Source organism: Capra hircus, chromosome 10 (assembly GCF_001704415.2).
Source record: "Capra hircus breed San Clemente chromosome 10, ASM170441v1, whole genome shotgun sequence".
NCBI classification, from domain to species: domain Eukaryota; kingdom Metazoa; phylum Chordata; class Mammalia; order Artiodactyla; family Bovidae; genus Capra; species Capra hircus.
The window spans coordinates 42,085,320-42,098,769 of record NC_030817.1 but is presented as its reverse complement, the minus strand read 5'-3'; the positions used below and the strand labels follow the sequence as shown (position 1 = coordinate 42,098,769).

General features: G+C 39.7%; 1 protein-coding gene across 4 annotated transcripts in view; it reads right to left on the bottom strand.

Annotated features, from left to right (window-relative positions):
- The window catches only part of GALK2 (galactokinase 2), a 154,690-nt gene that overhangs the window by 133,195 nt on the left and 8,045 nt on the right, over nucleotides 1-13,450 (bottom strand). Inside the window, exon 1 of one of the 4 annotated variants that reach the window (XM_005685795.3) lies at nucleotides 3,502-3,801. The exons of 1 other annotated variant lie outside the window; for it this stretch is intronic. In XM_005685795.3, the coding sequence (XP_005685852.2) occupies nucleotides 3,502-3,554 (53 nt within the window). In that variant the 5' untranslated portion in view covers nucleotides 3,555-3,801. Of the gene's footprint in view, nucleotides 1-1,490; nucleotides 1,582-3,501; nucleotides 3,802-13,450 lie in introns of those variants that run through there. 2 more of the 4 variants (XM_018054176.1, XM_013967150.2) reach the window with 2 other exon arrangements.

The following is a 13,450-nucleotide window of genomic DNA, read 5'->3' as shown; positions in this document are numbered from 1 at the left end:
AGAAGGGAAGTAAGAATTGGCAGTAAGGATAAGAATCAGATTATAAGAAAAAGAACTGTAGGGTTTTCAGGATTTACTGACTATACTTTTAAAAAATTCAGATCTTTCATATTAAGAATGTGTTTATACAGCACCATTAATCACAGAGCCAAAAGGTGGACGCAACCAAAATGCCCATCAATTGATGAATGGATAAACAAAATGCTATATGTCAATACAATGGAATATTATTCAATCATAAAAAGGAATGACATATTGATAACATGTTACAATATGGTTGGACCTTGAAACATTGTATTAAGTGAAAGAAGCCAGTCACACACTTACATAAAAACATATCTGATTCCATTTATTTGAAAGGTCTAGAATAAGCAAATCTACAGACAAAGAGTATATTAGAATTTGCTTAGGGCTTGCAGGTATCAAGGAAGTGAAAGCTTAACAGATGCAGAGTTCTTTGTGGGGGTAGGGATGGGAATGTTCTAAGTTTGATTATGGTGATGGTTGCACAATCCTGTGAATATACCAAAGATGATTTAATTGTAAATTCTAAACAATTGAACTATATAGTATATGAATTTTATATCAATAAAGCTGTTACCAAAAAGCAATAATAATCTAACAATTTAAAATTTAATCTCATGGGACTTCCCTTGTGGTCTAGTGGTTAAGAATCCACCTTCCAATACTGGGGATGCGGGTTCAATCTCTGATGAGGGAACTGGGATCTCATATACCATGGGGAAACTAAGCCTGTGTACCACAACTAAGACCTGATGTAAGCAAGCATAAAAATAAATAATAAAATAAAAACTTAAAAAAACTAAAAAAAATTATTTTTAAAATAAAACAATCCCAAAGAGAAGGAAAAGAGAAGAGAATGCACAGAAACTTAGATCAGTAGTTCATTTTATCAGGAGTGAATTCAGTTAAATCTAGATAGTACATCTATAAATCGATCTATTTAGAACAGCGGTTCTAAATGCAAAGAAATGCTAAGAATGAAAACTTAGAACAGTGGGATCTGAAGTACAGGAAGCAAGCAAGATTGGAATACAGAAAAAGAAATTAGAGTTTCTATTTCTATTTGTTTTAATGAATAAAAATGAAATTAAGTTTGCTAAAATATATGACGTGGTTAACTAGTTCCTTTACTCAGAAGGTCATGTGCCCTGGTGGCTCAGATGCAAAAGCAATTTGCCTGCAATGCGGGAGACCCGGGTTCGATCCCTGGGTCGGGAAGATCCCCTGGAGAAGGAAATGGCAACCCACTCTATGTACTCTTGCCTGGAAAATCCCATGGATGGAGAATCCCGGTGGGCTACAGTCCATGGGGTCGCAAAGAATTGGACACGACTGAACAACTTCATGTTCTTAAAAAAAAAAAAAAAAAATGTGTCCTGTGAAGCTGAAAAGGCATTGCCAACTAAAATTGACACCTGCCATCTACCTCTATAAGGATTAAAATGCAAGCTGCTGTGACCACTGACCTTCAACATACCCTGAAAGGAGTTCAGGGTGGAGATCAGGAATGAGGCACTTAATGCTCTGGGGAAAACCGGCAGAACAGGCCTTCAGATAGATATTTTCAGAAGAAGATTTTGAGTCCAATTCTTGCATCTTCTCATATTTAGAAAAGTATTAACATCCTTCATGGTGACATCTGCTCCTTGTGACTAGCAGTAACCTTCATGAGACTAGCAGCAACTTTCTGCAAAATAATGTTTGCTTGATAGCAAGTAGTCCACTTCACCAAAATCACACACATACTGACCTTCCGTCCTACCTCTTCAGAGCATTTTCTAAGAGTTATCTGAAATGCTGCCTCCCAGGTTATCATCCTCATTATGTCCTAAATAAAACTTAACTCACGACTCTCATGTTGTGTGTTTTTCCAGTTGACAGTATCCTGAAGAAAGAGCAGAAGTTCCAAAAAAGGACAGTTTGATAATGGGCACTCATGCATGTTTTTCCCTTTCAGCATATTGTAACATATGACCAGTTAGGTGGGTTTGTAGATATATTATCTAGACTTAACTGGACTCACTCCTGATAAAATGAATAAGTGGCTCAAACACTGCTTGAAGTTAATAACAATATTAAGTGGAAAACAAGAAAATGGCAAAGTGCACCGTTACCAGACTACTATATGACCTCTTCTGTAGCTAGCACAGAACACTAAATATTAACAACAAATGTCTGCTGCATAAACAACAGGGCTTCCCAGGTGGTGCCAGTGGTAAAGAGCCCGCTGGACAATGCAGGAGATGTAAGAGACACAGGTTGGATCCCTGGGTCAGGAAGATCCCCTGGAGGAGGGCATGGCAATCCACTCCAGTATTCTTGCCTGGAGAATCCAATAGACAGACAAGCCTGGCGGGCTACAGTCCTCGGGGGTCGCAAAGAGTCATACACGACTGAAGCAACTTAGCACACATGCGTGCATGGATAAATACTGTAAAGGTCCTTTAAGGCAAGAAACACCTCAAAGGAAATTTAGTAAACAGTTCTTCACTTTTAGTATATGTTACCATCCCCCTTCTCATAGGGTAACTAGAGAAATATCAAGCATTATGACTAAAATGGCATAAAATGGAAACACAAATAATATATGACACTTCTAACTCATCTAAGGCTGTGCTGGTCCTTAGAATCAAAAATTACATATCGTTCTCGTAACTAAAGACCCACTCTTTGATGTTTCAAGGGTGAAAAAGCATTTTCAAGTTTTAGTATGCTGTAATATTGTTAACTGTCACATGACAGTCATAAACCAGGAAGTAGAGAGAACTTTAGGACTCAATTATAGAGAAAAATGTTAACAGAGAACAAATACCAAAAATTAGAAACAACAAAAGGGGAGCAAAGTCAACCTTAGAAAAGCTATAGAGCTAATACCCAGCAGGTGGAGATTTCTGTCCTATGTCAGAAACAAGTATTTCCATTAGGTATTTGCAAGATGACCACAAATGAAAATATCCCCCAGGTGGTATCACTTAAGCTGATAATTATTCTGTAGCTAGGTACTGGCAGCAGATTAATTCCCTAAGTGAAGGTGCATAAGTTCCACTATTTGTTTAAAAGGATGCAGAGACCAAGGGGGTTTTTTGGTTTGGGGGTCATTTTCCTGTTTTTGTTTTGGCTGTATTTTATTGCTTTCAATATTTTAAAAGGAAGACTTTAAAAAGCACTATCAGCTGGCAGGCAAAACAGAGAAGAGGTTCAAAATTAATTTAGGTTTTTCTGCTAAAGCCCAGCAGAAAATGTCCCACCCTTCTGCAAGGGAAAGAAGGATCTGCCTGGATGAAGCAAGACACACACCCCTTGGTAGTGGAACAAGGTTGGACAGACTTTGCGGCGCGGTCTTCTTACAATCCCAGCCAAAAGACCTTGTAACATCCCAAGGATTCTGTCTGCTCCTGGAAGAGCCGAAAGCCCTGACAGCCTCTACATCTATCCAACCCAAGCGATCCGAAAGCGCGGGCATCTCCTCTCCCCCACCTGGGATGTTCCGCCACCTGGACTCGACGCACGGCGGGGCCCTCCGTAGCCATATTTTGCTAATCCTTCTTTATTCTGCAGTTTCAACCGGCGAAGCAAGACTTCCGAGGTAAGCACGGGACATCTGCAGCAGGAGCCCTTTCTTCCGGGAGACACCGGCATTCACCCCGCGGAAATCCTGCCTCTTCGCTGAGGTGGCTGCTTCCAGTCGGCCCCTCCCGTGGCTCCTCCTCCCTGGGCTCTGGGTCTCGGAGCCTTCCCGACAGCTGTCAGGTATTGCGGCCTTGCTGCTCTGAGCCCCTGAGCCCAGCACAGCTAAGGAGGTGTTCTTTCTGCATCCTGAGCATAACTCTGAGCACAGAATTATAACTTGGCACCTTAGTTTGCTTTTATTATTATTATTATTGTTAGAGGGTCTGTTTTTTTCTTTAATGGCCAGCAGCAACTCAACCCAAATAACACTAAACTATTTATTTATTGCTTCTTAAATAGATTACTTAAAAATTAGACTATCAAATTGATACAGAGCTTGACTTAAACATATTTGCATTTATTTCCAGAATAGAGGCATTGGTGGGCCTTCCCAGAACATAATAATGAAAAGAAGAAAATACACGTCTTTCCAAATGCCAGATACTCTTAGCCTCCAGTTCAGCACCTTGCTTTTTCACTTGCCTAGAGACATCTCAGATACTCCATCTCAAGAAGCACACCACCCGCATCCACCTCCTCACTCTTATTATATTACTGCTTTCTTTCCTTCATTGTTCTCACAAGTTCCGCACATTTATTGTCTGTCTCACCACTTTCACCATCACTACCACTAGAAGCTAAACAACTTAAAGGTAGGAAGTGTGAATCCCCAGCACCTAGAACAGTGCTTGGGAGACTGGTTTTCTAATCAGCAAGTAAGATGAGCTGAATGAATGACTGAAAGGTAAAGTGACTTGCCTTTAAGGTTACACTGTTAATTGGTAGCAAAACTTGAATTAAACTTCAAGTCTATTAATGCTCTAGTGTACTTTGTATCTCTGAATGCTGAGACTAAACCCATGTGAAGCCAGGTACCAATACACCTATCCCAAGTTTTCCTATTTGAAGTTTGGGCTGACATGCCCAAAACAATAAGATTACTGGCATACTCCAGAGACATTCAACAATTTGCCATTCCTGAACTTCTATATCTGTGTGTTGGGGAAGGGTAAAAGGGAAATGAAGGCTGAAGTATGAACTGACAGTGTCAAAGGCTAGCTAAAAGGACTGCACCCCCCCTGCCACTCTGAGCTGTTACTGTAAATGAAACATCATAGAAACAACATTGGTCTGGTCTCAGATCTGCTGCTGCTACTGCTGCTAAGTCACTTCAGTTGTGTCCAACTCTGTGCAACCCCATAGACGGCAGCCCACCAGGCTCTGCCATCCCTGGGATTCTCCAGGCAAGAACACTGGAATGGGTTGCCATTTCCTTCTCCAATGCATGAAAGTGAAAAGTGAAAGTGAAGTCACTCAGTCATGTCCTACTCTTTGCGACCCCATGGACTGCAGCCCACCAGGCTCCTCCGTCCATGGAATTTTCCAGGCAAGAGTACTGGAGTGGGTGGCCATTGCCTTCTCCAGGTCTCAGAGCTACTCTCTCACTATTATTTCAGTCCCTCCTTATCACTTGGAAATGAAGCAGTTATATCTCTTTTTTTGATCCCCAATAAATCCTAGTAGGATGGTTATTATGGTTTACTCTTGAGTAAGGCTCACTTACTGTCATCTCTGTAAATAGGTTTGAATGTGGAAAGACCCTAAGTGAGAAAAAAAATGTAAAATTCTTAGGAACATCAGTAAATATGGAAAAGGAAAGTATGTCAGATATATTTCTAACACACTTTCTATGGTCAGTGAAAAATAAGTAAATTTTGAAGTTCTGAAAATACTATGTTTTAAAAATTGCCCCAGACAAGCTCATTTTATATGCTTTGTTTGTTCTCACAACTTGCAGGATCTTAGTTCCTGGACCAGGGATTGAATGCCAAACCTGTCCCCAGCAGTGAAAGCACCATAAAGGAAATCCTTGGCAGTCCTCAGCGCTTTCATTACTGGGGCCTGGGTTTAGGATTCAGTCTCTGATTAGGGAGCTGTCTATGGGGTCGCACAGAGTCGGACACAACTGAAGCGACTTAGCAGCAGCAGCAGCAGCAGCAGTAGGGAACTAAGATCCTGCAAGTTGCACAGTGTGGCAAAGAGAAAGAGAAAGAAAATATTGACTATGGACGCTCTGGTTCATAAAAGAATATTTTCTATTAAATGTGTATTTGATGGTCAAATATTAACTTTGATAAATGAAACATGATGGCAAATTATTAGGCAAATCTTGAATACATTTCTATTGCAGTCTCAGCAAAACTGATACAGACTAGAAAGCACCTTTTAGAGCAACTAGTAAAACTCCCTTTTTTGAAATGATGTCCCCAAAGTGAAAGAGTAAAGGCTGGAATCAAAACCCAGGTCCCAGACTCCTACCCCAGCCTATTCTGAATGTGTGACCTCTGGTGAGACCCTGAGACCTTACTGAAATATGCTTAAAAAAATTATTGAGACAATTAGTCATTTTTGTCCCCAAATTAAAGTGTATACCTTGTAATTTTAATAAAACATTGCTCTTAAAATAACATTTTCAAACTACTAAAGAACTCCAAATAGAAACCAAAACCAAAATTAACATTACTGTCTTATACTATCTTCCTTATGCCAGGCTTCCTGATATGTAAGTAAGCACTCCACTTATTATTATTCTCTTTAAATCTTCCCAACAACCTTATGAAGTGAAAAAATATTGTTCTTTTTTTCAATTTTAAGATATTCTTTTGGTCCTTATTAGACCTATCTGATAAACGTTTAATGTCTAAATTTTACAGAATTTTTATTTTCACAAATCTTGAACCTCTCAGTTCTTTATTTTTTGCATGTGGTGTGCTCAAGTTGCTTCAGTCATGTCTGACTGTTTGGGACCCCATGGACTGTAGCTTGTCAGGCTCCTCTGTTCTTGGGATTTTTCAGGCAAGAACACTGGAGTGGGTTGCAACCATTTCCTCCTCCAGGGGATCTTCCCGACCCAGGGATAGAACCTGCAGCTCCTGCAGCTCCTGCACTGCAGGCAGAATCTTTACTGCTGAGTTACCTGGGAAGCCCTTTTACACATGGCCACACTTACAATAAGGTTTAAAGTCTAAATTATAAACTAACATAGGAATAAGGATAGAGATGAAAGACTGAGGGTAGAGACAAGATAGGTACAGATTCTGAGACGTAAGAAAAATCTGAAGGAAATAGGGGAAAGCTCTGGTTTAAAAGAAGTCAAAAGGAATAAACAGGAATCTCGGAAATCTGAAGTCAATTGTTAAAAAAGTAGAAGTTTGATAGTCCCCCAAATTAAAAGGAGGTTGTATGGGGAATAGCAAAGGGAATACAGCTACAGCATTCCATGCACAAATTACCTGTCAATTGTCAGTTGAAGATTGTGCTGCTTTAGCTAACAGGGGAATCACAGAAGGATTAATGCAAAACATACTGAAAGAACTTGCTGATTTCAGTAAAGAAAAGAAACAAAAACAATCTTTGAATGATAGTATAATTGTGTCAGCTCCCTACTTGGACTCCACACATACCTCTTGCTGAAAAGCACATTCATGGACTTCCCTGGCAGTGCAGTGGTTTAAGACTCCATGTTTTGACTGCAGGTTGTATGGGTTCCATCTCTGGTCGGGGAACAAAGATTCTGCATGTGGCATGGCAAAAAAAAAAAAAAAAAAGTGTGTTCATGGCACTAATGGCACCCCACACCAGTACTCTTGCCTGGAGAATCCCATGGATGGAGGAGCCTGGTGGGCTGCAGTCCACGGGGTCGCTAAGAGTCAGGCACGACTGAGCGACTTCACTTTCACTTTTCACTTTCATGCATTGGAGAAGGAAATGGCAACCCACTCCAGTGTTCTTGCCTGGAGAATCCCAGGGACGGGGGAGCCTGGTGGGCTGCTGTCTATGGGGTCACACAGAGTCAGACACGACTGAAGTGACTTAGCAGCATGGCACAAAGCTAGGGCGGTACGGTCACCATTTAGGGTGAGAATAAACATGAATGGGCATTAGAGATACGAAAATGGCAAATAACATTGCAAGAGATTTTTCAAAAGTCAATGTAAAAAAAAAAAGAAAGCTCTAATCATGCCTGTGTGCGTGCTTAGTCATTCGTTCTCTCTTCGACGCCATGGACTGTAGCCTGCAAGGTTCTTCTGTTCATGGGATTTTCCAGGCAAGGTTATTGGAGTGGGTTGCCATTATCCTCCTGCAGGGGATCTTCCTGCCCCAGGGATCAAACCTGCATCTCCTGCATTGGTAGGCAGATTCTTTACCACTGAGCCACCTGGGAAGCCCCTCCTATCATGCCTATAAGGTGGAAATGTAATGAGATCATGGAAAGTGTACTTATCAGAGGTCCCCTCAAGAAACAGTGGGTATTAAATGTCAGTAGAAATAACATTTTGAAAAGCCACTTAGGTCGGTTGGTAAAATCAAGAGATATGCTCCAACAATAATCAGTCAGCAATTTGCCTTTGAAGGAGAGAGAGTTCCTTCCCTGAGAAAAAGTATATAGTTTACACTACAGCTGAACTGCATGACATAATGTTATACTGTTTACTCCCCCAATTGATTTCTGGATCCATTTTTTACCCTTCTCTACCCTCCTGGAAGCTGATCTCTAGGGATGGTACCTGGGTTCCTTTACCTCTGGCTTCTGGTTGGGATTGGTCACTAGCAGGATATCAGAGGATAGTAAAGAGAAAAATTGAGATATCTACCACTCCCCCTCTCCACTACAAACGCACATAAATTCACTTGCTCCACCTCACCTTCACCATAATTATGGCAGTAGCTGTGTTTCCTATAACCACAGCTGCTGTTGGAGGGTCCATCTTCCAGGACTCCCACTCCTGCTGGGCTCTGGTAAAACTATTTCTTCCCTCTGCCCCTTTAAGCCTTCAAAAAATGGGATTTCCAGCCTGTTGCTAGTCCCTGTGTGTTTCACCATCCTTGTGGGGAAAGTTCCCTCAGCCTTATCCCCTCTCTGTAAATAGTTCTTTCAGTAAACTCTTTTCAGTTACCGCCCCACTTTCTCTACAGTAAACCATGAGTTTCCTGTCCAGATTTGACTAATACAAAGAGTCCTCTGCTTTTCTGCCCTTTTAACATACAGTGTTCAGCTTAAGTAAATGTAGTAAAAAAAAAAAAAAATCTTTAGACAATTAGTCTGAAAGCACTCCAAATCATGAGCCTGTTTGGGGTAACCACATGTCTCAATCTAGCAGTAAGGAATCATGAATGCTAGAATATACTTAAACACATCACATTTTCACTGAGAATGTTGAGTGTCAGGGGATTCAGAAATAAGATATTTAAGTCCTCAAGGAGCTTTCAGTTTAATAAAGAATAAATACAAAATAATCATAATATAGGATAACATTAAATTATCAAAAACATATTTTTAAGGGTCAAATTCTGTTGGGAATCAAATGGTCTATTGCCTTCAATAAAACTGCCAAGACAATTCAATAAAGGATTATTTATTTGGACAAATAATGCTGGAACAATTTGATAACCATATGCAGAAAAAAATAAACCTCTACATTTCCTTCACAGTAAATATAAAAATTAAACTTGAACTAGGTCATAGATCTGAATGTACAAGTTTAAACTACATAAAACTTCCAGAAGAAAACATAAATCTTAGTACACCTGAATGTGGCAAATAATCCTTAAATACAACAAAAAGCATAAAGAACACTTACAACTCAATAGTAGTAAGACAATCCAATTTAAAAATGGGCAAAAGGATGCTCACTTTGGCAGCACATTACTAAAGCAATCTAATTTTGTACATCAAAAGGGGGTTGGATAAAAAATATGTGGTACATATATACAATGGAATATTATTCAGCTGTAAAAAAAAATAATAATGCCACTTGCAGCAACTTGAATGGACCTAGGGATTGTCACACTGAGTGAAGTAAGACACAGAAAGACAATTATATGGCTTATATGTGGAATTTTTTTTTTGAAACAGGTACAAGTGAACTTATTTACCAAACAGAAGTAGAGTCACAGATGGAGAAAACAAACTTATGGTTACCAGGGAATGCATTGGGGGAATAAACTGAGAGATTGGGACTAACATATACACACTATTATATATAAAATAAATAACAAATAAGGACTTAGCACAGGAAACTACTCAATACTGTGTAATGGCCTATATGGGAAAAGAATCTAAAAAAGTGAACACATGTATATGTATAACTGATTCACTTTGCTGTACACCAGAAACTAACATGACATTGTAAATCAACTATATTCCAATAAAAAAATAAAATACAAAAGAAACATTTTTTAAATGGGCAAAAGGACTGAGGAGATATCAATACTTCACCAAAGAAAAATTGATGGCAAATAAGCACATGAAAAGATATTCAACATTAGTCACTAGGGAATGCAAATCAAAACCACAATTATATTCCTGCCAGAGTGGCTAAAATTAAGACAATTGACCAGACTATGTGTTGACAAGGATGCGGTACAAGTAGAAATCTTACACAATGCTGGCGGATAATCAAAATGGCAAAAACAGTTGGGAAAACAATTTGAGAGTTTCTTAAAAAGTTAAACATAGACATATTTGCAATCCAATCATCCCACCACTAGGTATTTACCTGCATTCATATCTATGGCTTCACAACAACATTACCACAAACTTAGCAGTACAAAATAATACAGACTGCTTATCCACAGTTTCTGTGGTTCAGAAGTCAGGGAAGAATATAGCTGGGTCATCTGCTTTAGGGTCTCACAAAGTCTTATCTAAGGCCCAACAGGGGAAGTTTTGATTTCCAAGATCACATGGTTGCTAGATGCTTTTTTAAAAATTATTTATTCATTATTTTATTTTTGGCTGTCCTGATTGTTTGTTGCTTTGTGCAGGCTTTCTCTATTTGTGGTGTGCCTGCCTCTCGTGGTGATGGCTTGTCTTGCTGTGAAACACCAGCCTAGTTGCTCCATGGCATATGGGATCCTCCTGGATTAGGGATTGAACCTGTGTCCCCTGAACTGGCAGGTGGATTCTTATCCATTGTACCACCAGGGAAGTCCCGCTAGCAGCTTTAATTCCATGTGCATCATCAGACTAAAAGTCAGTGTCTTGCTGACCATCGGCCAGGTAACCATCCTCAGCTTCTTGCCACATGGTCTTTTACAACATGGTCAATGCTTTCTCAAAGTCAGCAAGGGAGACAGTCTCTCCTCAACAAGATGAGTTTATAATCTAGTGTAATATAATCATATACACATAATCATGTACATTACCTTTGCTCTATCTTAATAGCTAGAAACAAGCCACATTTATTTGTCAATTATAGCTCAATAAACCTGGGGGCAGGGAGACAAAGGAAGTCACAGTTCCCATCTACATTCAAGGTGGAAGGGACTACACAAGCACATGTACATTAAGAGTCTGTCTACAATGTTACTCAAGAGAAGTGAAACATATGTCCACACAAAAACTTGTACACAAATGTTCTGTACACAAATAGCCCTAATTATTTACATAAGCCAAAAACTGAGAAAAGAAAATCCTCAAATATCCATCAATAGGGACTGATTTCCTGGTGGCCCAGTGGTTAAGACTCTGTGTTTCCACTGCAGGGGTCAAAGGTTCAATCCCTGGTCAGAGATCTAAGATCTAGCATGCCACACAGCATAGCAAAAAAAAATCAACAAGTGATATATCCATTCAAGGGAAACCTCAACAGAAAGAAACAACCAGTTGATATATGCAACAACATGGATGAATCTCAAAATAATTATAATGAGTGAAATAAGTCAGGCAAAAGAGAATACATATTATATGATTCATTTAAACAAAATTCCAGAAAATGTAATCTATACTGACAAAAAGTAGATCAGCGGTTGCATGGGAAGGGAGGAGGAGACCACCGATAAATCAAGGGGCAATAAGGAAACTTCTGCAGTGTTAAATAGTATCTTCATTACCTTGGTTGTAATGATGATTTCATAGGTATATGTGCATGTCAAAATCATCAAACTGCGCATTTAATTCTGGATAGTTTTAGTTCAGTTCAGTCACTCAGTCGTGTCTGACTCTTTGTGACCCCATGGACTGCAGCATACTAGGCCTCCCTGTCCATCACCAATTCCCTGAGTTTACTCGAACTTATGTCCATTGAGTCAGGGATGCCATCCAAGCATCTCGTTCCCTGTCATCCCCTTCTCCTCTTGCCAATCTTTCTCAGCATCAGGGTCTTTTCCAATGACTCAGTTCTTCGCATCAGGTGGCCAAAGTATTGGAGTTTCAGCTTCAACATCAGTCCTTCCAGTGAATATTCAGGATTGATTTCCTTTAGGATGGACTGGTGAGAACTCCTTGCAGTCCAAGGGGCCCTCAAGAGTCTTTTCCAACACCACAGTTCAAAAGGATTAATTCTTCAGCACTCAGCTTTCTTCATAGTCCAGCTCTCACACTCATACATAACTACTGGAAAAATCATAGCCTTAAAAAGACATACCTTTGTTGACAAAGTAATGTCTCTGTTTTTTAATATAGCTGTCTAGGTTGGTCTAGTTGCTGTCTATCTTTTCTTCAAAGGAGTAAGCATCTTTTCATTTCATGGCTGCAATCACCATCTGCAGTGATTTTGGAGCCCAAAAAAATAAAGTCTAACACTCTTTCCACTGTTTCCCCATCTATTTGCCATGAAGTGATGGGACTAGACACCATGATGTTAGCTTTCCAAATGCTGAGCTTTAAGCCAACTTTTTCACTCTCCTCTTTTGCTTTCATCAAGAGGCTTTTTAGTTCTTCTTCATTTTCTGCCATAAGGGTGATGTCATCTGCATATCTGAGGTTATTGATATTTCTCCCAGCAATTTTGATTCCAGCTTGTGCTTCATTCAGCCCAGCGTTTCTCATGATATACTATGTATATAAGTTAAATAAGCAGGGTGACATTACACAGTCTTCGCATACTCCTTTTCCTATTGTTGTTCCATGTCCAGTTCTAACTGTTGCTTCCTGACCTGCATACAGATTTCTCAAGAGGCAGGTCAGGTATCATCCCATCTCTCAGAATTTTCCACTGTTTGTGGTGATCCACACAGTCAAAGGATTTGGCATAGTCAATAAAGCAGAAATAGATGTTTTTCTAGAACTTTCTTGCCTTTTCAATGATCCAACAGATGTTGGCAATTTGATCTCTGGTTCCTCTGTCTTTTCTAAAACCAGCTTGAACATCAGGAAGTTCACAGTTCACGTATTGCTGAAGCCTAGCTTGGAAAATTTTGAGCATTACTTTACTAGCGTGGGAGATGAGTGCAATTGTGCGATAGTTTGAGCATTCTTTGGCATTGCCTTTCTTTGGGATTGGAATGAAAACTGACCTTTTCCAGTCCTATGGCCACTGCTGAGTTTTCCCAATTTGCTGGCATATTGAGTGCAGCACTTTCACAGCATCATCTTTCAGGATTTGAAACAGCTCAACTGGAATTCCATCACCTCCACTAGCTTTGTTCGTAGTGACGCTTTCTAAGGTCCACTTGACTTCACATTCCAGGATATCTGGCTCTCGGTGAGTGATCACACCATCGTGATTATCTGGGTCATGAAGATCTTTTTTGTACAGTTCTTCTGTATATTCTTGCCACCTTTTCTTAATATCTTCTGCTTCTGTTAAGTCCATACCATTTCTGTCCTTTATTGTACCCATCTTTGAATGAAATGTTCCCTTGGTATCTCTAATTTTCTTGAAGAGATCTCTCGTCTTTCCCATTCTATTCTTTTCCTCTATTTCTTTGCACTGATCACTGAGGAAGGCTCTCTTATCTCTTCTTCCTATTC